General features: G+C 42.1%; 1 protein-coding gene across 8 annotated transcripts in view; it reads right to left on the bottom strand.

The window, feature by feature from the left end:
• ENTPD1 (ectonucleoside triphosphate diphosphohydrolase 1) overlaps positions 1–24,717 on the bottom strand; it is a 66,981-nt gene that overhangs the window by 20,697 nt on the left and 21,567 nt on the right. For 2 of the 8 annotated variants that reach the window (XM_068688189.1, XM_068688186.1), the window contains exon 2: positions 10,885–11,071. Coding sequence is in view for 1 of the 8 variants with exons in the window: in XM_068688184.1 (XP_068544285.1) it covers positions 10,660–10,675 (16 nt within the window). In the remaining 7 variants the exon portion in view is untranslated. Of the gene's footprint in view, positions 1–1,000; positions 1,315–10,659; positions 10,859–10,884; positions 11,072–11,385; positions 11,544–11,845; positions 11,993–24,717 lie in introns of those variants that run through there. The other 6 variants (XM_068688185.1, XM_068688190.1, XM_068688187.1 and 3 more) reach the window with 6 other exon arrangements.

Here is a 24,717-nt window from a genome sequence, read left to right as displayed (position 1 = left end):
TGAATGGTATTTAAGAGCAGAAGGCAACACATCAAGATGACAGGATATGGTATGACAGCATTAAAGCCATCACTGATATGGATGCAGAAACAAAGGCCTCAAATAAAAATGGTAAATTTCACTGGAAGGAACTGCACAGCCAGGGAGGACAGATAAATAATATCCATCGTATCTACGGAAACCATCCTACACAAGAAATAATACAACATGGAAAAGACAAACACGAGAAAAACAATTCAAACTTCAGATACTCAGAAAGACAACATTAATGAGAAACAGGGTTTGGTTCCAAAGAGACGTGGGCTTACTTCAGGAGATGTGAAATGTGGAACTACAGGGTAACAGGCTGAAGGAGAAATGGGAGTTGTACAGCAGCTCTGCACAGGGATGTCTGTGGGGCTGCTCAGAGCAGATGTGGAGTCCTAGCTTTGACAACATTTGGGAACTGTTTGGCTGGGCTCCCCACACCGCCCGTTCAGATAACTCCCAGCAGTGGGTCTCCTCCCGGGCCATGACCTGCTCACCCTTCGTACAGACACCCTGGAAAACAACTTGGTTCATGTGGGAATGGTGAAGGCAAAAAGCTGGTGAGAAGTTTCAGTTTTGCTCTATTACCAAAAGGATCTAACATCTTTCCTTGCCCTCCTGTTCTGTCCAATATTTTTGCCAAATGATTTTCAATAGTTTTTTGGTTTTTTTTTTTGAGGTCAAAACTCAATGTTGGTGAGATTCTATTTTTGTACCGCTAATCATGTCAAAGCAAACTTTTTAAACTCTGCTGTATTTACCCAAAGTGACATTATAAACCAGTTATAAACAATCTAAGGTTTCACATCTTTTTCTCATTTAAGAACGGAATAATTTTTAGCATAGCTATGGTACGGCTATGATAACATAACAACTGCGCGAGATCTTACGGAACAGAAAGATTATGCATGTTTTGCAAAATCGTTTCAGCTGCACTCACTCCCTCCTCCACACTCGTTCCCACAGTACTCACGTGTCCAGGTCTGGCAGGATCCTGCGTGACGTGGGACCGGGGGTGCTAAGTGTCCTCACTGCATCCTTTGGGTTCCTTTTCAGTGGCACCTACACCCCTTTGTGCAGGTATTTTGTCATCTTTAGGACTTAATAGTATGCCTTGAAACCTTGCCTACTTCAGCTCCTGAGTACCTCACGACAGCTGGTTGCCCCAGCTAGGCTCCTGTTTCCTCCTTTTGGGTTTCTTTATGCCTACAGCCTGCCTTCCTGCTGGAACAGGAGGTGGTGCGTAGGGGATGTGCTGCAACCTCACTATCATCTTGTTATAGGAACACAGCTTTTGTCTCAAGGAGTCATCTGCATGGGGGCTTTATCAGCATGCATGGCTCCTTCTGACGAGCCATCCCTTATCAGGGTGCAGGATGCAGGGCTTGTCACAAGCACCACCTCTGTCAATGTTTATCCAGCTTTACTGCGCTCAGTCACATCCTCAGTTATCAGCACAGACCATGCTTTGAGTCCTTGCTCTGTTGCTTCATCCAGCCCTGTTATATACACTTTTGTTTGTGCTTCATTCAGAACAGTTAATATCCTGCTTCTTCACCTGCATGCCATGCCTGGATCTGTGCTTCCCAGACCTCCACTGTGGTAGCAAAAAGGTCTGCTTGTCTTGGCTAGGTTACAGGTGACCCCAGTAACAGCGCAACAGCAAAGGAGGCAGACTTTCAGGTGGTGGGTCCAGGCCGTGCTGCTGTACAGAGCTTTGTACTCCAGCACAGAGCACCCAGGGCAGTACCAGGACACAAGCAGCCTGAGGCATGGTGCGGGGTGAGACCACTGCCACCGATGCAGCCCTGAGCTGGTAGTGTTCTGTCACTAGGCTAACACGGCAGGGCTGGCACAAACATCAGCTTCTCCTAGAAAGTTCCTGGCCAACCAGGATAGCTGCAGTTATCCCATGGCAGGACCGCAGGACACACAAGGAAGCCTTTGTGCGCAGACATTTTCCCATGCTCATGTCACAGCCTTCTCTCAGCAGACGGACGCCGCACAAGGCCAGGGCTGTCTCATTGCTTTCCACTGCTCCCAGGCTCACCTTGACTCTGTGGCTTTCACAGATGACTCCAGCAGTCATCGAGCAGTCCTGCCTGCTCAGAATATGAGGGGAGCTACCACCAACCAGATAATGCTGGAGCCAACCATCATATTCGGCTTTTCTGTTTGCTGTACATCAGCCTTTCCCGAATACCAAGCCATAATATTTGATTTTGTCTCAGTGCTTTCCATGCATGTATCACAGCACTATTTGCCCCATTTGTCCAGATGGGGAAAAAGCACAGGAGAGCAGCACAAAGCCACCCTGATGCTCTGTCCTCCAACCACCTCCATCCACTTGCCAGGGAAATTCTCACAGCACACTCCTTCCCACTCAGGCAGAGTTCCCAGGGTATAAGGCAGGAGCAGCACACACTCCATCTACACCTACTCTTGAACTTGTCTTCCACTGTTTTGGTGTGTTCTCTCTTGTTTTCTACCACACTAATAGCAACTTGGGGATTATTGGCCTAGTAAAATACACACACATGACTCATGCTACAAGATCTATGTAGCTCTGCTGGAACTTTAAAAGTGTGGGAAAAGGAAAGATGTCATTTAGGTTAGAAGAAACATGATGAAGAGAAACAGAGGCAGCAGAGCCCCATAGCTGGAAAGAATGCATTCCTCTGGTCTCCTCCCCACAGTCTGGCTTCAGAGACAGAGGCAGGAGAAACCAGGAGAGTGAAAGTTATTTACTACTTCATAAAGGAGTTATGGACACAGCAGTCCTGCTGTGTTATATGTAATCTCTATGAAATGCCAGTAAATCTAAAGACTAGCTGCTACACCCACAACAAAAGTTCATGCGATGCAGTTTGCAGCATATTACCATGTACATTCATGGTTGCAGTTTCCTGAGAGGTAAATGGGTAGAAAGGCTCTCCAACATCACTATTTACAGAAGGTATCTATTCCCAGCAAGGCTGATGGGATCCAGTTTGCAATCTCACAGCCACTAAGTGGCCACAACACAAAAAGGTCCTTAAACTGGGAGAGAAATTACTAGTCTCTGAAGCAGAGACACACTTTGTAACCTAAAAAGCAACTGTAAAATTACTGCCTTTAACAAGGACTTCATAGCATGGGGCCAGGTTCTGCTGTAAAAAAGACAAACTATTTTTATGATGAAGTACAAAGGCTTAGTTTCACAATTGTCTTAACTCACCCACGCGCTCTGCCACAAAAAGGGACTATCCCGCCTGTCTTCTGCCAGTGTTATATCTTCCACGTGTACAAGTACAGACTCTTTTTAAATTTTGTACCACAGTAACCTTCAGACAGGCCACGTTCTCTGGTGAGGCAGACAGAACCACACGTGCTAACAGCATCACAGAGCAGCGTGGGAAAGGAGCAGGGGATTGAGTGCCCTACTCAATGGGCAGGGCAGACAGCTTAACCCAATTCCCCATGTTAAACCACATGCTTTGCTCTTCTTTAAACTGTTATTTCATTTCAAAATAAGGCCTTCTCTCTAATGACAGAAGTCTTAAACAACACTGCTGAATTTTTTTTTTTTTGTCTTATGACTTCCACTACTTCCAGTATTTCCAACTCCGCAAATGAGAACTTGATCACTTGCTTTACTAGATTAAAGTTCTTTTCAGCTTTGGCTGGTTTCTTGTTTACTGCAGTCTCAGACAAAACTAACAACCAGTAAGCTTCCTATACTATTTCAGGAAAGCAAGACTAAACAGCTGGAGATCAACCTACTGGGCACATTCAGCTCAAGGCAAAATTGCATCTCTGCAATGTGATCCCTACACAGCTGCTGGAGCCAGCAGTTAAGGGCTGATCTTGGCCAAGATCAGATGTCCTCCATGGCAAGAGCTGCCCAGTGTCATTTGGGCAAACAGTAGATAAGAAGAAGGGAAGGTTTCCAGCCAAGGAACAAATCCCACTTTCTCATTTGCTCCCACTTCCAACCCATGCTCCATACAGGAGCTCTGACCTCGCTTCCACCATGTGCACCATGGACTTCTTCATCCATTAACTGGGCTGCAGAGGCTCGCATTTCTCCCCATCCCTCAATTTTGGAGGAGCCTTCCCCTTCTGCCAGAGAGCAGAGGGTGCTGACACCCCCAGGCCAGTTGCAGCTTCACCGCTGGTTGATGTACAGAAACCACAACGGCCGTAACGGCAGTTTGTCACTCCGCTGCCTGGGGAGCCCTTTGAGCACAGCGTGAAAATGCTGTGCACTGAGGTGCAGAAGTGGTTTTGATATCCTCAGCTGCTGAGTCACCTTTTCCAGGCAGCATGCAAAGCTCAGAGGCCAGTTACGATTTGAGCTCTAGCTGAGAAGCTGAGAGAGTGAGAAGCCAGCCAACTCATTCTTTTATAAAAACAGGTTGATTTTCTTCTTCACTCTCTTCCCTGAGGCGGATCTAGCACTAACTACCATGCACAAGCAGGAAGGAGGCTCTCAGGAGGATCAGGAAAAAAAAAAGGAGAAAACAGAGCTAAGAGCCATTGACTTCTATTTGTGCAAATTATAAATGCTTGATCAAAGGTGCAAGTCTCAGCCTGTGAACCATTCAGGCACTGTGCAAGGGTTATTTTGTTGGGGCAGCAGAGACGTAGCATGCATCTAGATGAAAGTCACGAGCAGCACAGGACAGTGCAGGCTGTTAGGCACACGTCTCCTACCGCAAACTTTATCACTATCTACAAAATATGTAGACCTTACAAGGGGAATGTGAAGGCGGACAGCAAAGCAGCTCTGCAGAAGCTCCCTGGAAGCTCCCCCTAAGAGAAAGGCCCCAAAAGGGTTCACACGCAAGAGCTATAGCAGGTGGAAGATGAGGCATCTGCAGCTCTGCTGGGGCTGGCTGAGCACTGACTGCAGTGACCAACTCTCACCCTTGAACACAGGAGCAGCAGCTCACAGCCAGCACGACACAAGGGACAGAGGAATGGCAGAGTAGGGAGATGGGGCCCATGGAGAAGGATGGGGGGAGTGAGTGCACAGGAGGACATGAGCAGATGAATTTGCACAGCATACACTTAGCCGACTTTGTTCCTTTCCATCTGGTCTCTCACACTTTTTCCCTTAACTCATTTCTTAATTTGCACTGCTAATGCAGCACTGTTTCAGAGCACAGGGCTGGTTTTGTGTCACACCCGGTCTTACATTGGAGCCCTCACAATAGCTTTGATCCAAGTGACTTTCACCCTTGCCTCCTCGTCCTCTTTCACTTGGGCTAGTGTTGGCATTCAAGTCAGAGAAGCTAAGAGTTATTTCAGGGAAAAAATAAAAAATAAAAATCAAGGCTAGTGACAAGGACAGGTCCCTTTTCTATCTCAGCAGCATAGACTTATGTCAAACTACACTGATAGCAGAAGTGCAGCCTTGGGCTCTGCTCTTCCCCACACAAGCATATTGGAAGTGCCTGCCATAAAACTTTAGCTCTGCTCAGGAAAGAGAAGTTTCCACCAAGCTAAGAGAGAAAGATAGTGCTCACATCCACCTGACAAAAACATATGAAAATACAATTTAAGAAATGTTCTTATCTAACTTGTCTTTCACAAAATCAGCTGAAGTGTTTCTCATGTCCAGAATCTTACAATTTAAGTTTGATTGGTCTCAAGTAACACTAATCCCTTGCGGACTGGCTCCTCAACCAGTGTTAACTCAGCATCATCCAGCTCACCCCCAGGTTCAGTCCAAACACTTCTGCCTTAATCACATCTTAACCCTCAAAACAGATCATTTCCAAGTCGAGAACCTGACTCCTGTCTCAACCCACTTCAAGTCAGATCCAGCTTTACAGTAAACAGTCGGTGAACACTGGAAGATTTGGGTTAGGGGTCTTAACTGCAAAAAAATTGGGGTGTTAACTGCAAAGTCAGGCTTGCTAGTTGCTCTCAAACCAACCTATGCTAAAGGTGCAAAGATGCCTGGGGAAAAGAAGGAATGTGACTAGGCTTGCTATTTTTGCACCATATTAAGCCAATTAAACAACTCAGGAAAGTCCCAAAACTATCAATTCTAGCTCTTGTAACCTTTCCCTTTTCAGGTGTCCAGCTTGAAATTTATTCTTTCTCCTTCAGAAATTCCTTAAGCATTTCCTACGTGTTTCTGGTAAATACAATTGGAGAAGCAAACACAGGTTTGCATGGTCACAATAAGTTTGCATAGAGAACAACTTTTTCCTTCTACCATGCAATGCAGCCATGCATACAAGACCATAAATAAACGGAGTTAGGGTTGTCACATACACACACATATATATAAGCATACCCATACACCTCTGCAGATTTCTCCCAAACAAAACTTCCAAGAAATCTTTCTAGCTTATTCTGTATTTGAATATCCAACTTTCTTCCCAAAGTTGCACGAGCTGTGCTTTACTAACTGGCTTGAAGCCTATTATTTGCTCTTTATGTTTCCCAACCACTCTTGGCTTAGACTTTCCTCTGACTTAATTGGTATTTATACTGGTCCTCCTAGCACTGACAAGCCCCATCTGTAAATCAGCAATGATTTTTCTTTTAAGTATTTTTTTTTTAGATTATTGAGAGTATCTAATGCTATCAGGCCTCTTACAGAATACCTCTGCAAACACAGCTGTTGAATCATGATTTCCCTTGGTAAATATTTTTGAGGTCTGTCATTTAACCAGGTCTTAATCCATTAATTCATTCTTTGCTGAAGACTCATAAGGAGACTTTCATAATCAGAATAAAGTCAGAAATGCTTCTATGATACGGAGAAGTTGAAGCATGGGTGGTTTGTATTTGCTATCTGCAACCATGTTTGCCATCTCTATAATAAGAACAAATACTCCATTGGAAAATAGCTCTGAAATGACCATTTGCCTTCCCAGTCCTACACTCATAACCCACTCCGTGGCTATCAAATGCCAGCCAGGGAGATTTCTTCTTCCACTTCCTCCTGTGTGGGGTGGTTCCCAAACTGTCAGTGAACTCAGGCTTTAGGAGTTTCTTAACCTACAGCCTAGACTTATTCACTGTGCACTTGATTTTTAAGAGTACTTTTCTTAAAACTTTTGTAGGCCTCCAGCCTCAATTGAAAAAAATCCAGAAGATGTTAGTAGGAAAAACATAAGACAAAACAGACTGTTTTTTTTTTCAAATGAGAATTATGTCAGTCTTGTTTAACATTTTTTTTTGTACGTCAGATGACTTTGTAAAGTAACCAAACTAAAACTTTTATTGAAAGCAAGGTCTCTGGAGTACTTGGGTACTTGAAAGTTACTTGGAGTACTTTATCCCTTATAAATGCATTCCCCAGCCACAGAGTTCCAAAGAAAAGGGAATGTAATCCTTAAAGTTCTTGCTGCAGGCTCTTGTAGTTGGGACCATCTCCATTCTAGGACACAGATTAATAACCTCGCTTGAGTGGACCACATGAACTCACAGGTTTGTTTCCATCTGGGATAAGTAATTTCCTTCTTGGTGCTTTACTTTCCATTATTCATTTTGCCTGTACTGTCCATTTCCACAATAATGTTATTCTGAAAGCTACTCTGGCAAGTCTCATGCTCACAAAAACAAAAGAATATGATCAAGCTACCTATTAAGACTTATCAGTGGGGAGGCTTCCCCAATAACTTACAACTGATATCAGGCTAAATTGGTAACATTCCTCTGGGATATTGGTTCAATGTCATCCTCCTTCCTGCTGTCTGATTTCCTTAGTGTTCTCCCGCATTTAATCTCAAATTTTTATGAAACTTTATCTCCCCCAATCTTAAACATACAAAACAGGCTACTTAGTTATACTATATAAAATATTCATTCACATCAGAATTCATCTACCACCCCAACCCCAAATTTTGAAAAGTATTTAACCACCACCATTGTGGGTTTTTCTGTATCATTAAAATCTTATGCTCTCCACCTACATAATGATTATGCAGTTGCTGGATATACATTAGTTTGTTCCTAAGACACAGAGAATGCCTCCTTTGAATTGTGCTTGGTCCTGCTGATTTTATTTAAAGAAAATAAAGATGTCAGGAGAAAATTATAATTTTCCACAATTCACAGCTTTTATGTGGTATCAGATGTTCTCTATTTCCTCTTTCTCCACTTCCTTTGCATTTAATTGTTTTAACTTCTATTTGCTACCTTCACTGCCCTCAGAGAACTAGCCAAACTCTTTCTTATTCTTGTTTTTGGAGTACCAGCTGGTATATATTCTTTGAATTTGCAGTCTTCATTCACATTCCTTTACATTTTTTCCCCCTCAGATTGTGCTTTTTACTGCTCCATGCTGGAACGATCGCTGGTCCATAGAGAATGGTCCTCTGACAGCAGCAATTAATTCAACACATACATAGAACTCCAAAACAGAGTTACTGCTTCTTGTTCAGTTCAGTACCTTTTCTATTACATTCTACATCTTTTACAGGAGTGCACAAGAAGGTATTCACACTGATCATAGATATCATCTCTTGCTCTGTAGCAACCCAAACAGAATTTCTCCCTTGGCCCGTTAGCATATCGATCCAAATTTCAAGGCAGAGCTGACAGTATCAGCATTAAAAACACAGGTCTCCTTCAGCTGAGGAGCAGCATGGGAAGCCTATTGTATTCCCTGTAGAAAAAACTTGCAGGGTAACAGGTCTGTCTCACACCGAGACACCCCCTAGTAATACCTTTTTGATGAAAGGATATGCTATTAGTGTGCTTGTGCTTCATTTCAAGGTGGAAACTTTCCTTCTGGCTGATAGATACCAGCTGCCTTGGACTCCTCTGTGCTGAGACTATTGACTGCTGCCTCTGGGAAACATAGTATGAGAGGCCTTTTTAAAAAATGGTGCCTCCTTTCTTCTCCCATTATTTTATTATATTTTTGTTATTCACTGCAACAATTTCCAGTAAGTCTTTACAAGTAGACTGACATTTTCTGCACATCAGCCCATTGACACCATCACCACCTTTTCCAGAACTAGCTCAAGCACTAATTGTCAATTTCCTTCTCACTAAAACTCCCAGTTTTTAAATGCAGGCTCATTCAGTTGTCTTTGCTGTATCAATTACAGTCTAAGTTTCTTCCCTGTGATTCCTCACCTCACTGGAAAAGGCATCTCCATTCACGCATTACATTTCCTTTCTGGAATGAAACTTTCTAAAGGCTGGTTTCAAAGCTATTCTTATCTCCCTTCTCAGCAGAGGCCATTGTTTCTAAATATTTCCATCTTCACTCATGACTGCACAAATTAATGAGCTAACCCCCCACTTCTACCAGCCTTTGCTTTAAATCTTGATTTAGGTCAGACTGAGAAAGTTCTTCCATGCAAACACCATTCATTACATTCTATGATGTTAAAAACTTGGAGAGGTCTAATTTTCCATTTTATTTATTCTGAGGAGGGAAAAAAGAAAGACAGATCACCTTTTGATTCCCTGTTGTTCCCTGAAAGGCTATACCTAGTACTGAATAAGAAGTTATCAAAATAGTGAAAATTATTCATCCCTAAGCTTCTCACTCAATTTAGTGGCTAAGTTTCTGCCCAGATCCTTTCCCAGTTTACTGCTACTTGCTCGTTTGTCTGCCTTCCTGCTCTGTGTTTAAAAGCCCCACACAAAGAGCCCAGTGCTGTCAGCAGTATAGAAAGACAGCCCGTGTTGCAGAAGTTGCTGTAAATACTGTAAGCCGTCCAGATAGACAAAAGCAGACTCTAAACTGGAAAAATGTTTCTGCCAAATGTTAAGTGCGACTTGTACTGCTATGCTTCACATTACGTGCGCCGAGCAGGCTGATTATAAAATGCAAGCCCTGGGACAAGATAGATATCTTATAAAAAAAAAAAAAAAAAAAGAGAGAACTGTGCAATGAGCATCTTCAGCTAGCGCTGCCTGGCGCTGCAGTTCAGGCGAGAGGGCTTCCTGGGGGGAATCCTCCTCTTCCTTGCGCTCCGGAGCCGGTCCTGGCCCCGAGCTGAAGCCGGGAGAGCCCCCGGCAGGCAGCACAGCGCTTCTCCCCCCGAAGAGCCATCGCCTTCCTCCGAGCTTTTGCTCTTTTCCCCTCGCAGCGCGCTCCCTGGGCTCGGCACGGGCGCTGCGGGCGGCTCCGGGCTGCAGGCGGGGAGCCCCCGCCGGCCCCGCCGCCTCTTCCCCCGCACGGCCAGGAAGGGAATCCCCCGCACTGACGCGGCCAAACTTCTGCAAACGCCAAGCACGGAGCGGAGCGCTCGCTGCCGCCTGCAGAGCCGCAGCGCCGGGGGAGCCGCCAGCCCCCGGCCGCCCCCGGCTTGCGACCACCACCGCCGCCGCAAGTTGGGGGGCAGCCGGCTGCGACCCTTTAGAGGCGACCCAGCCGAGCGGGACTGTGAAGGCTGGAGGCCGGCTTGAGCTTGGGGGGGCTGCGGGGGGACACCCCCAGACCGGTCCCCCTCCGCCCAGCCTTAGCCCCCCGCGGGCGCGGAGGGGACGCGCTGCCGGGGATGCCGCAGCCGCTGCTCGCTGCCGGCCGGGGAAGGGGCAGGAGCTCCTCGGGAACGCGCACACCCCCCCGAGCCGCGGGATGCCGGCCCGGAACCCCCTTCCCCCGCGCCCCCCCTCGCCGAGGGTCGCGGCCCCTCGCCAGCATCGGGGCGGGGGGCTCGGCCTTACCCTTCGGCTCGTCCATCGGGGTCGGTGGTCGCGCCCTCCTCCCTCGCTCTCCCCCCTCTTCCTTCCTCAGCCTCTGCCGGCTCTGAGCTGCCTCAGTGCGAGGTGCTCATGAAAATGGGCGCTCCAGTGGTCCATGGCAGTGGGAGGGGTTATAGCTCAACTCTACGTGCCTCAATCTCTCCGACTCGCGGGCTGACCTCCCGCTCCCCTTAAAGGACAGATTACCTCCCAGCCGCCGCCGTACCGGTGCCTCGGGCTCCCCCGCCGGGTCAGAGGGTCCCGCAGAGCCGGGGAGGGGGGTGCGGGGGGCGTCCCGGTGCCTATCGGCGGGGGCGGCCGCCGCTTGCTCCGTTGGCGCTGCGCTCTGAAGAGGGGTCGCATCGCTGGCTCCGAGGGCGAGATGTCATCGTGCCTGCAGAGGAAAGGTGATCTGTCAGTTTTTTTTTTTTTCTTTTTTTTAAGTCGCATAATGCTGAGCAAGCTCCCTTTGTACCAGGGAGGTATGCAAAGAGAACTGTGCTGGGCAAAGAGAACCATCTTCGTATCTCAGGTGCAGCTGGCAGGGGACAAAAAAATAATAAATAGATGCAGTAGTTTCCAATAACAGCTAAAGAGTTGGCTTTTGTGTCTGCACCACAGGATGAGCTCACACCCCTGGCTGCAGCTCCTGGAGGGAGCCAAGTTTTTGACTACTTGCCAGGAAGGCTCTAAGGGACCCCTCCTCACCCCACAGCTGCACACCTCCCAGGTGGACTGCACCCCAGTGACAAACACAGGTCAGGGCTGGATGAGCCTCAGCAACATTCCTCTACAGCCTCTGGCACTCAGGCCCTTTCCAGCCACCACACGTCCCCCCCACTCCTGCCTTGGGTCTGCCAGCCTCCCACTCCAGGGGAAACTACCACCTACCCCAGCTCTTTCACTTCCTTTTCACAGCACTGCCCACCCACTCCCATCCCCAGGGCTCTTCCCTGTTCCTATGTCTTTCCGTGCTGGTCACCCAGAGGATGAAGTGACAAGCACAGGCTGCCACCACCCACAGCCAGCTGCCCTGCCGGTACCAGAGCCTGCTCTTTGGAAGCATTGCTGTTACTGTCTTGCTTCTCTTTTCCCAGGGGTGTCTCTCTGCAGCCCAACAAGGGGACACACTGCCCTGCAGCTGGGAGCCATCCAGCTTTGTGCCCACCTCCAGTTTCCACAGAATATGTCCACAGGAGAGGCAGGAAGAGCAGGACTCCACAGGCTGGTGCTGGGACCCAGAGAGCCACAGCTACATACAGGGCTTCAGAGTCCTTCAGATCCTCCTGCCTTTGGGTAAACCCCTGACTGCAAGCTGCAAATTAACAAAAGCAACAGCAGATCTTGCGTCATTTCCACTAAGAAAATGAGAGAAAAAAAAGCAGCCCCAGAGATGGGCATTTATGTTCAGATAAGGTTCCAGACAGTGTGAGGAGGAAGCTTGAAAACAGAAATAAAAAAGAGGAAACCAGAGAGATCAGGATGTAGTTTCCACACATCTTAAACAAGGGTAAGAATAGCAAAGCAAGAGATGATTAGTCTTCTGCTCCTAGGTCAAAACCAAGGATCCTGTGCAATTTTGGAAGACCGAAATATATCTTAAACATCCATCTTCTTTCTAACCACAGTAAGAGATTAGTCTCAATCACCTTCCTCCTTTGAGTATACACAAGTGTATGTGTGTATGTCTAAAAACACACTACTTCATTCTTGAATTTACTATATTGAAGATGAGATGTGCTGCCTTTGGGACTCAAAAGGAGTAAGAGTGAGCCCTGGGACACATTAGCTCCGTTTCCAGCAAACAGGAGACAGAAGGAACTAAGGCAATAAAGCTGGAATCTGGAGCTAAAATCTCACAGTTTGGGGCTGATGAAATGAGAGAGCCATGAGAGAGGAGAGCTAAGGAGCCTGGGAACAGATCTTCAGGCATTAGAGACAAAAGTAGCTTGTTTCTACAGAAAGAATTGGTATGAAAACATCTAAAATACTTTAAACAGAAACAGGCCATCCCATCACCACTGAAGAACAACACTGAAGTCATTCTGTTTGTGTTTGCTTAGGGACATGGCCTAGGGGGATGTATTTAGATGTTGACGTATCACTCTCTACACCTTTAACAGAGTGTAGTGGAAGCTTCAAGAAAAACTGTGTGTAAACACTGGCCCTAACAGAGATAGGCTGAATACCCCTCAGGCTTTCCCAGGTTTTCAGCCCTGTGTGCCAGTTGGTCTCACCACCCACCAGCCAGAGCAGCAGCCCTGGGAAGGAGGGCAGCAGGTATGCAGCCCGCTACTCCCCACACCTCTGCGCCAGGCAGATAAGCAGTTAAGGTTTCCAAGAACATGGTAAATTGCTGGCAGTACAGGGAGCAGAATTTCCTACAAAGGGAGGTTGCTTTGAGCGATTCAGACAGCTTCCTTTTGGAAAGGGAGGCTGAGAAGAGGGGGCAGGCATTAGAAAGACAAATTACCAAAAGCACTGCTGGTGCCAAGATGCTTTTTTCCCCCTCCAGCTTTAGTCTCCTTGGCCCACACATCCCACATTGCAACCCCCCCAGACATGACAGTTTTCACAACACAGTAGGTCAAATTCTTCCCACATCTCTAGGTTTATCTGCAACAGATAATGTCCAAATGCTTAATCTGAATACCCCAAACACTTTCTTCATGAAAACCAAACCTCTTGCATGACTTCTGAAGAAACAGAAGAAAGCAACAAGCTCTACAATATTTGCCTATTTGTACGCTGAAAATGATCAGACCACTGCATTCTTTATAAAGGAGAAATTACTATTGCAATTTAAGTAAAAAAAGATAATGACCTTCACCAACAAGCATCATTCCTTCCTCTACTCCTCAGCATTAAGCTTATGAAATGCATTATCTGTAAAGATGCCTTAAGTTCCTTTCTTACATGTTAGTTCCTTGTTTTGGTTTAAATATTTGTAATTGTCACAGGATATCACTATGTTGTCACCAATACTCTTATCTCATCACCCAAAATCTGCATATCGTCTCTATGATAAACCTTTTTACTGCATTCTTGTTCACTTACTACTTTATTTTAAAATTACTTATTATTTTATTTTTTTTTTTAATCCATCAGTAAACATTACTACCACTTCTATCACCCAGTCTTAATATCTACAAGTCCCTTTCATTTATTTATTTATTTATTTTTAATTTCTTCACTGTTTCTTGCACCATACCATATCTGTATTGCTGGCTTCTTTTCTACTTCCACATAATTTCCTCAGAAATCCTGACGCTATTTTGTTATCAAGTTCAACAGAAAAACATCCAACTTGTCTGCTACTCAACCACTACCCTGTCATCAACAATTGGATGCATTTTTCTCCATTCATGTTCAGATTTCATAGCCTTTGGACAACTGAACTCTTTCAGTGACTCAGGGATCATAGTGCTCAGCAGACCCATTAGTTATCTACTGTTTGCATGTGATGTCTACAATACTGATAACAGAGGAAATTACGTTCATTGAAACAGGTCAAGAAAGAGTTCCTGCATTTGTTTGTAGAGGTGAATCAGTTTTCTAGTTGATTTATTAGGTTTGTTCCTCTAAACATCACAGCCATTTAGCAGAAATTGTTTAGTTTGCTTTGTACAAATACAAGTTAACACCCTTGTTGTTAAAGATACATAAAACTTCAGCGAATGAAACGTATGAAAAAGTTTTCACACAGCCTCTGGATAACAAGCAATATGAATGATGGATGGACACTGAAATATTTTAAAGCAGTACCAAAGGCCCATGCTCAAATATCTTGAGCTGCCAATCTATTTTATATGTTCATTAATTAGCAAAGTGTCCAACTCCATAACAGGCTTGCAATACCATATCCTATGGATTCAATATACTTTCAATGCTATTATCTCATTTCATTGAAAATCCTCTTGCCACTTTCATTTCACTTAAAAATATATTAACATACTAAAAGTAAAACCAATTCACCTTCATAAACTCTACAGCTTAGTATAAAAAAATATACTCTAAAATGTTAATGTGTCACAGGGTTCATTAGTTAACCACCTAGTTAACAAAACATCAACAGCTCTTTCTGCTCAGGTTATTTCATATTCCATGTCAGCTGTAAATATTTTAAACCAAACTCCAGAGCATCTTACTTTACTTGCCAATTTTAATAAAAACAGTCACAGTCTCAAACAAGGCAACACCCTGCCCTGTAAGTCTGCTTCTTGTAGCATTACCCATCATGTTTATACAATGCATCATACTCCCCTGCTGGGGACAGAGCTCTTATACCTAGTTTCATGAAAGGAAAAACAAGTAATATTACTGCTTTTGAGCAAATATGCTAGTGTTTTTATATATTGAAATGGAACAGTGAGTACCAGTTGCCAGTCTAGTAAGCAGAACTTTATAATACCTCAAACTTAAATTGCAGAATGAAAAAAGAAAAATAAATTGTCAATATGCCTTTAGGTTTTGAATAATTACTATCTTATGACTGAAGGAAGGAGGAAAGTTTTGCTACCAGCTCTTCTCTATGGTTTATGACCAAAGCTAAATTAAGATTTAACAAGACAAAAATTATCATGAAATACATTGGTAGCTAAGACAAAGATAAATATAAAAATAACCCCCAAACCAGCTATTTTTGAAAAAGAACTGTACATATTTAGATCAGATTAAGTCACTATTTTATTTATTTTTTTTTTTCAGATAAGAGTACACAGAATGCAGGAAATATGCATAAAATGGAAAAAAAAACTTTAAAATAAATGCTTTTTTTTTTTTTTAAAAAAAAAAAAAAGGCTGAATTCAGCCTGACTACCCACTCACCCTCTGTTAAGTGATTTGTTCTTTATTAAGTGAGCGTCTGCAGAGGAAGACCAGTTGCAGCACACAGACACATTGACCATCAGCAAAAGAGAAGTTGACTGTATCCATCCAGAGGGACTATCTGAAGATAGTGTTGAAAAGGGAGATAGCTTAAAATTCCTGAGTATCTTTAATTTGCATATATTTGTTAGCCATAAATACACACATGATAAATCATCCCTCCTACTTTGCTGTGTTCTTGAAACAAAATATTCTCCCTTCCAGCAGAGTTACAGAAAGTAGGCTTTGCCATGGGAGATCAGTAAGCATCAGTTTGTGTTGGACCATTTATTGCCTTTTACCAAAGAGGAATGCACTAGATCTTCACAGCTGTAAAACCTGTTGCCTTCTTTACAACTCACCTAATTTCCATAGGTCTGTTCTGAGTTTGCTCATGTCCTATGCATGTTAGCACTACAATGAACTGTCTCTAGAGATAAGAGTTTAAGATACTTTCAGACTTGCTTTCAGATTCACACTGTGAGATATTTCTCCACATGAATTTATATGTGCCTTACATCACTTTAAATAAAAGCATTTCAGTGTGGCCATCTTATTTAGTCTCTGTGAAGTTTCATGTTCTCATTTTTAGTTTTGTACTTCAGACTGCTAAAAACGGAAAGAAAAAAGGACAGACTTCAAAGAAGCCCTGAATTTCAGAAAACACTGTATCTTAACTCATTGCTTCCACAGGTACTAGTACTTTTGGTTTACAGAAAGTCTTCACCACATTTTGATTCTCTTTAAGTTAAGCATAACAGTTACTTCTTTCTACTAAAACTTTTTTTTTTTTTTGTGTACTTGACTTAATTTAGAGCTTGTGGAGAAAAGGTTAAGCTTGATGATTTCCAGTTGTATCAAGCTTCACATGAAATCCGAAGTTGGAAGCCTAATTTGTAATTTTATGAGTTTGTGCATGTATTAACAGAGATTAATCACTTTGGGGTCTAAAGACTCATTTATAACCACTTCATGATATAAATAGCTCTCCAGTCCTTCTATTAGTTGTACTGGTTGGGTTCCCCTTTTTTCCTCCATCACCAACTTCAAGTGTCACATCTTCATTACACAATCTATATCTAATACATGTACAGATCTTTTCTCTTACTAAATACACCTGTATAATTTCAGATCATATTTAACTTTTTCTCCTAAACATATGCTTTACTTGTTCAGCATGCAGGTAACATCATTCGTCTCACTTTTTCCATTAACACGCCTCCAGCTCCATATCTAGTTCAAATTGTCACTTGCATTGTTAGTGCTCTCCTGGACAAGCACAAGTATCTTCACCTACTTAAATGAGTAGGTACGTTTTTACCTGACAATCTTGCCTTCAGGAGTAGCCTTTCTACATCTCAGCATTATCTGATAGCTGAGGCTCTTCAATCTGATATTTTTTCCCCCTGAAGTTAAACATCTCAGCATCTGTCATTAAATCATTAACTCTTCTAACCTTCAACTTCCTTGGCTATGAGTATACTGATAAATTCTATTAAACAGATTATTGTACAAATTAGTTTGTTAATTATATTCCCCCCTGCCCCCCCCCTTTGAAAAAAGGAAGTTACAAGAGGAATGGAGTTCTATGAATACATATGAGTAAAGAGATATTTAAGTCTGGAAAAAATAGTCTCAACTAAAAAGATTCATAAAGTACTAAACAAATATGCTCAACCATCTTTAAGGAATTCCTGCATGACAGTTTCTCTTTTAAGGGAACTATCACTTTTTAAAGTCTCTTGTGCAACCCACTTTTAGGTAGAGAATCTCACAAATTAGATATGTTAACTAGCTTAGTTACAGATTACTAGGCTGTATGATCAGTCCTCAGGTGCAGACAAGACCCTGTTTATACAGTTCCACACTACCCAAGCATGCTTTCTGTGCTTGGATAAAGAAATTAGTCACCTGTGCATTTTACAGCGGCACTTGAATTCAGCAGGTAAGAAGCTTATGCCATCACTGGCAGCCCTGGATGCCAGGACACTCAGGTAGGGAAGGTGGCATGGTTGGAGCAGGATCAGTGTAGCACTGGTCAGGAAGGGATGCGAAGCGAAAGGCAAGACATCAGCTGCCACCTCCTGGCTCAGCTCTCACCAGCACCGCTGGATCCAGCAGCAGAGTCACTACTAACATTCAAAAGCAGTCAGCTGCAAATACAGGTTTATGGGTTTTAGTCCATTTCTTAAGAGACTTTAGAGTAAGAAACCAATTTAAAAAGTAGAATCAACAAATAGTTCTGTTTTCAAGCCCATTAGGGAATGTCAAATTTGAAACTTCCTAACTCAGATTTCAAATTTCAGATTTCAACTTCCTTATTGAGCATTTTAAGCTTCTTTCAATAAATTGATAGCTGGTCTTTAAAGACCTGTGAGTCATTAATCAAAATTTCTGGACTAATGCTGGAAGATGCAGAAGAGAACAACTGCCTACAGAAGTTGCTGTATTTCTCTTTTACTTTTCACTTTTACATGGAACAGACTTCCTCTGAACTCAGCTATGACTGCTGGAATAAAATTACATCACACTAAAAAACCAGCATGCTAAAAATATAACTTGTAGGTATAATCTTAATTATGCCTAGGTTAGAAAGATTTAGTAACCTTGGAGATAGAAAACAGTGTAGAAACGATTATTTTTAGCATCAAGGAACTTCTCCAAGCAACAATGCCACACAGTACAAAAATATACCAGGTCAGTATGTTCTGGAGATTTCAGATGTTTCATCCTCTTATGGCCTAAACCATAGTACTATTATCTGGAACAACTTTATGCTTTTTAGACTTTTGTTCCATATGACTAAACAAGTTATACAGACATGCTAAGATGTAAGAGAACTTTAAGTATAACATCTTTACAAGCCAAAGCTAACTCAACACAAATAGCTTTCCACTTGTTATCAAGGGAACTATTCACTCTTTTCAAATTTAATTTGCCTCATAACTTGAGGCTACCAGACTGTAGTGACAGGCAGAAGCAGTCTCATCTAAGAGTGCTGTTGGGAAAAAAAAAAAAAAAAAAAGCCACATCATTTGGTGCTACAACATCATATTTGTGTGCTGACAGTCCTCCCCAAGCTATTCTTGGTTTCTTCTATTATGAATATTTCTATTATGTACATGTCAAACTGGCCTGCTGGAGCAAGCACAGCAGCATGCCAGCCTTTTCTACCTCCTCACTGGGTAGCGAGAGCAAATTCATGCCTGTGTGTTTGCATGGGACTGTAGAAAGAAATGACTGAAAGCACTGTGCGAGTAGTATCTGTTAATAACAGATTATATATCTATTATATTAATAACAGCTTCGCTTCTATTAAATGAAGTAGAAATTCTTCAATAATTGCTTGAGATCTTTCTCTCTCCCTGACTTGATGCCCTACTAGTGAAATACACCTCATAGGCAAGTATCATTATCTTGTTAACTATGAAGAGAAGCTCATACATACATTAATGTGCACAGCAAATTAAATTGAGTTTGAACACTTAGTGTCAAAGGCAATATGAAAGCAAATATACTGAACACCCATTAATAAGATTTACCAGAAGGCCATATGAAGATATCTGTCATTAATATCCAATGTTTTCCAAAATGCCCAGATTTCTCATGGGTTTGTTTCCCCTCATGTAGTACCAACTCTTAGGTGCTAAACACACAGTAAGGTCTCACAATCCCAAAAGGCAGATTGCACTCTCCTCCACTGAAATCAGTGCAAGTAGGCTGTGAAAAAATGGACAACCCTGAAAAATCCATATTTCAGTTCTTCCCTGGAGTTGTACCACTGCACACTGCCACATTAACCAGCACATGCTTTACCATAGTACGAAACCAGAGTTTAAAGACAGCTTGGCTTAAATGCAGGCAAAACTAAGTATTTAACATTGGAACAATAGGGTTCTTTGTGGCTGGGAAAAATGTTTTTTTCCCCTCCAAGTGTTGGCAGATTAGCCCCAGCTTATTCTGCTTCTTTTGCTCTGAGCACTTTTTTTCTGTACTGTTTCAAAGAACAGTCTGGAATTCAGAGGACTTCATTACCTACCGCTGTGATACAGGCCTGCCTAGCATTATGAAATTGGAAAATGCATTTTCCCAAAGTAAACTCTCATTTAAACTTACAGAGATCCCAGAGTACCTGATGGGGGCTACAATAACATGTACAAATGCAAATACTGCCAACCTCGATGTGTTAGTCTTTTCTTACATAGTTTCTTTGCTATTATTAAGCCCTTCCCTTAGCATTCATTTTTTCCTTTTTCTTTTTAAGTTAAAGTTTCACTTCTTTTACTCCCTTCCTCCATCTGAAGCTTGCTCTTTCTCTTTTAAGAAGTCCTTCCTCTCACTTCCTAGTATTATTCCTTTTCTTGTAATAATAATAAAAAATCTAATATTTTTACATTAAGCTATTTTATCTGAGTTTTTCATATGTTTCTTTTCTCTAGAGAAGACTTCTTACAATTGGTGTGCTTTTGTGTCTAAGAAATTCTAAACAAAATGCTGCTAAACTAAGTTTAAAGCATGAAGACTGGTTTTACTCTAGAACAACAGTAATAACATCACTTGAAATTGTTCCCAGATGTAATCTGTAAGACTACGTTAAAGATGACAACATTTACTAATTAAAGTATGGCATGATTTATGTAGTAGTCTCTCATTGCTGCTCCTCAAAATGACTGCCTGTAACTAAAATTTGGCAATCCTTTTGCACATATTTAATATATTTTAAGACACAGTAGTGATTGCAGTGAAGGACAGCAGTGACAAGCTGAAGATCTGCTGCAGAATGGGCTCATAAGTGCTCTTCTCTCCATTTCTTATATAGCAAGATTTATATACAAAATACATTAAAAAGCTACTTTGAAATGATGGTAACAGCCACCTGCAGAAAACTAGCATTTACAGTCTTGATTTAGTTTTTAAAGTATTAGTATTCTAATAATTGCACTTGTTCAAACTACAGAACATAAGGTTTTGATCCTTATTGACAATTCTTTATTTGAAGAAGACATAAGCATGGTTTCTGATTTTATTTCCCCCCACTTCATCCTTTTCACCCCAGATTGACCCTATCTCAAATCGATTGCTCAGATGACTGTTCTTGACAAAGGAAAGTCAAAATACAAGAGTGCAGTATATATTTTGAAGATCTATTCTTTCTTTTATGTATATTTATACAAACATCAGTGCAAATTACTAATAAAAGAACTGTAATATGATTATTCCAGGTAAAGTTCATCACCTCTTTCTAATGGAAGTTAAATATTTGTGATCCATCCCTTAACTTTGATTTAATAAGGATAGCTTAGCCACTAGCATTAATTTATAGGAGGAGTAGACAAGCCCCCTCTCTGGTAATGACTGTTACCTCTTCAGACTCACCCAGCTCTGTTCACAATCCCTTTATCTTCTTACTCCCATTTCAATGTCTCTTTCCATGTAGTTTTCTGTCTCTTTATTTTACTCATGAACTTGTCAGCCAAGTAAATCTTGATGAAACTATCTTCCTTGATGCCCTTCCTTCAATCATCTTTTTAATAAAGAAATCTATAAATCTACCTTACCCTCCAACAAGCTGTTAACATGGCTATAAAAAGAATAACTAAGGAGAAGACAAGCAACAAAGGAAAACCTGCAACACAAAATCTCAATGTCAAACACCCTCAGGCACTTCTCATTGAATCCTGGTCTTACTCCTTCAACGGCAATTCAAGAAGTCTGAGTTCAAGAGCAATTTGGGACTCCAGCCAAAATCCAGCACGAGTGAAAGAACACCCAGTCATTCAGGCAAGAGCTGAAAACTCAAAACAAATGGCAGCCAAGTCACCTCCTTTGAGTGCCACCACATAAGACATTAACTATATTAACTATGCTTCTGCACAGCCACTGAGGAGCAAGCAGACCAGCAGGCACTGAATGCAGATAAACATTCAAACATTTAGAAGTTGAGGTTCACTAAGGTTCAGAGATATACAAGGAGTATTTCTCTGTAGACTACTTGAGATTCTTGGCAAAAGCCAAAAATCTGGGATCAAACCATGCTTTGATTGCCTGTTTCTTTAGTCTTCTAATTCAGGGTGTTTATAGACCTTAGTTTCTCCCACAGAAAAGAGAAAATAAAACAAGAAGCAAGAGAACACTGGGATTTGTTGTTACAAGACCATGAGTCTGTACCAGGCCTGTGGTTTCCTCAGAGGGAGGAAGAGGTGGGATTGTATTCAGGCACAGTGCACCCAAAGCACAGTGCCCTCCAGGGTTGCATGCATGTCCCTTAGTTGTCCTCACCAAAATGTTCTTTGTATTTTTTAATCAGAGCAGGATGTATGCAGTTTCTTGGAAACAAACATCCCTTTGGGACTGAAAGCACTCAGGGAAACTCAGACAGCGCTTGCCCAAGGCTGTGCACATGAGCATCTGAGAGTTAGCAGGCAGCATGCCCTGTGGGCTGTCCCTTACATGGCCAAGCAGCAATGCATGGGTTAGAAAGGCATGGGAGAGATCTATCCTGACATATACTCTGAGTTTGTACCATGGCCTGCTTCTAAAAGATGTCCTGTGCAAATGGAAATAAATTTAAAGAAAAATCTACAGATGTAAAGAAGTTAGAAATATTTCAAGAATTTTACTGCAAATATGACCATAATTTCTTTAAGGAAAGTAAACAAAAACTCTGTCACAGGTAGAATGACTTTCTAGGCTATTCAAATTTAGGCAGCTATGGTGGCTTAAGACTTTGAAATATAATTTGCAGAAAACATTCAAACAAAGAATTTATAAGCAGAGTGAAACCCAAGGTTTTCAGTTATTTTGAAAACATGTTGGTCATTGAATGCTAATTTACCACGTCATGCAAGGTTTGTTTAGTTCATGCATTCAAAGCTAGTCTTTGATGTGCACTACAGCAAAAATACTTGTTTTCTTTGAGAAAGTAGTATAACAATTATGCATGTTCACCTGGTGATCACACTGTGGTGATCACACTGCAGAAACAGGAACCTAAAAGTTCACAATGAAGTTCACCTAACCCATTTAAGCATTTTTAACATTTTTTTTTTCCCCATTGTGAAGACTGCAGTATTCTTGTTCTAGACTGAATGCAATGACAGCTCACTTAATCTCCAGAGATGTTTGTACAGCCTCATTACTAAGCTGCTGATTTAAAGTGTCAAGGTGACATTGCACATGTCAGTTAAAGTTTTAACTAATCCAACAAACTAATTTTTTAGACATAATTTTGAGATTAAAAAAATGTCTTCACTAACACATTAAAATAAGTATTTAGAGCTTTATCAGAGCATTTGCTCCAACAGAACTTAAATCTCAACAACTTTATAGAGGCAACAGCCCTCCAGCAGCAGCTCTCCCAGCAGGGTGACACCAGGCTCAGGCTGCCAGCACCACAGCAGGAAGAGCTTGAGCTGCAATTAGGAAGCAGGGCTGCCTGCCTGGGGCTACAGGTCTTGGGTATCTTAATTGCATGGGGTACATTAATAATTCCACTATTTAAATGCCTTGGCTAGCATAAACAGCACTGGCACTTACAATACTTCACTTAAATAGTGTTTAAATGTAGTAATATTGCTAAAGAGCTGGTTTAAAGGTAACAATATAAATATTGATTATAAAGCTCTTAAAGCACTTGAGAGCTACCCAAATACTGATCAACATTCAAACAGCAGAACTGTTCACAATACAGAGAACTGATTAGATAAGGAGATAAGTAAACAACTACCAGGAAATCCTTGGTTATATAAAGCCACTAGCTGAAGTAAGCTATTGCACGTGTAAATAAAACATTGATGATAAACAGAATTCATCAGCAGTCAATAACGTAGATACATTCCACATATTTTCAAAAATCAGTCCATAGTTAAACAAAGAGTCATCACTATCCTGTCTACCTGCCCTGCTCCTGCGGGTACATCAGCCATTTTCAGAGGTGTGTCAGTGCTTTATGCAAGCTTTTTAAGTTGTAGGAGCTGTTTACATGTACTGGCAGGCTGGCTTCAGACTCTCCACAGCTGCAAAGCCACAAACCCCTTATATCCGCCTTGGGAAAAGCATTTCCCCTGCAAGCAAAACAGTTGCTCTTTCCCTGGGGGTGGAATTGCCATCCCTGACTGTGATAATCCCCCCCCCACCCCCCACACACCTTGCTTTGGCCAGTCTCTCTCATGACTTCACTGTATTTACAGATGCTGTTGTATGCACCTCACCTGAGTTAGGCCTCATTATGTTAGCTGTAATTACTGTGAGCCAGCCTCCTAGGCTGCAGGATTTATGTGCACCTTCAGCCCACAGTGGGGATTGCTGAAGCAGAGCAGGGTTTTCCTCGTTCTGAGGATGATACCACACTGCCACCCTCAGCAGGAACAGCAAATCATCATCAATGCGAGCATTTTCCTCCTTTCAGAAAAAGAGAGCCTCAAGTGATCTTGACTTCACTTTGTGAGACATAAACCTGTCTCCCATCCACTGTGTGTTGCTGTTACAAGCAGTGTCACATTTGCAGGAAATAAAAAGTTGAAGCACCTACACCAATAAAGTTTGCACTGCTCTGCTGAGGCTCCTCTTTGGATATAGGGAGACAGTATATAAAGACAGACTGACAAACAATTACAATGGCAAATATTCTTAATGAAGAAGTTTGATATGTCTTTTTCATAGATATACACTGGCTGAGAAATCAGAACCAAGTAACTTTCATTTTCCCCACTTGGTATAAGCATACAAAAACAGTCTACAAGAACCACTTTTGTATAACATATTTGATTTTAAAATGTTACAGTTCATGTTTTGCTGGCATACTTAATGGACACTTTAGCTATCATTACCCTCTATAATTTAAATACTTATATATTTTCTTACCTTTAAGGCAGCTCTTGAATCGGTTCAACAGAGTACCTGTTTTAAAGTATCTACCTTGGAATCAATTGTGATTTCTCACTCGCTCAAGTTTGTGTGATTTGCTTAAGAGATACAAAACCCATAATTTCAGAAACATTTGGGAATAGCTTTTACTTATATCAAGACCAGATCTTCTTCCCTGTATAGTCTGTATTCCCTTAATCAATTGTTCATGTTCAGGGTATAAAACAGTACAATCCCCATCTCCTGTCCATGTTTATGTCTGCAGTTGCTTAGTAACAAACATTATACACCCTTCAAGAAGACAGTCAT

This window comes from Anas acuta, chromosome 7, assembly GCF_963932015.1.
Source record: "Anas acuta chromosome 7, bAnaAcu1.1, whole genome shotgun sequence".
Classification (NCBI taxonomy): domain Eukaryota; kingdom Metazoa; phylum Chordata; class Aves; order Anseriformes; family Anatidae; genus Anas; species Anas acuta.
This window is presented reverse-complemented; position numbering and strand designations above follow the sequence as displayed.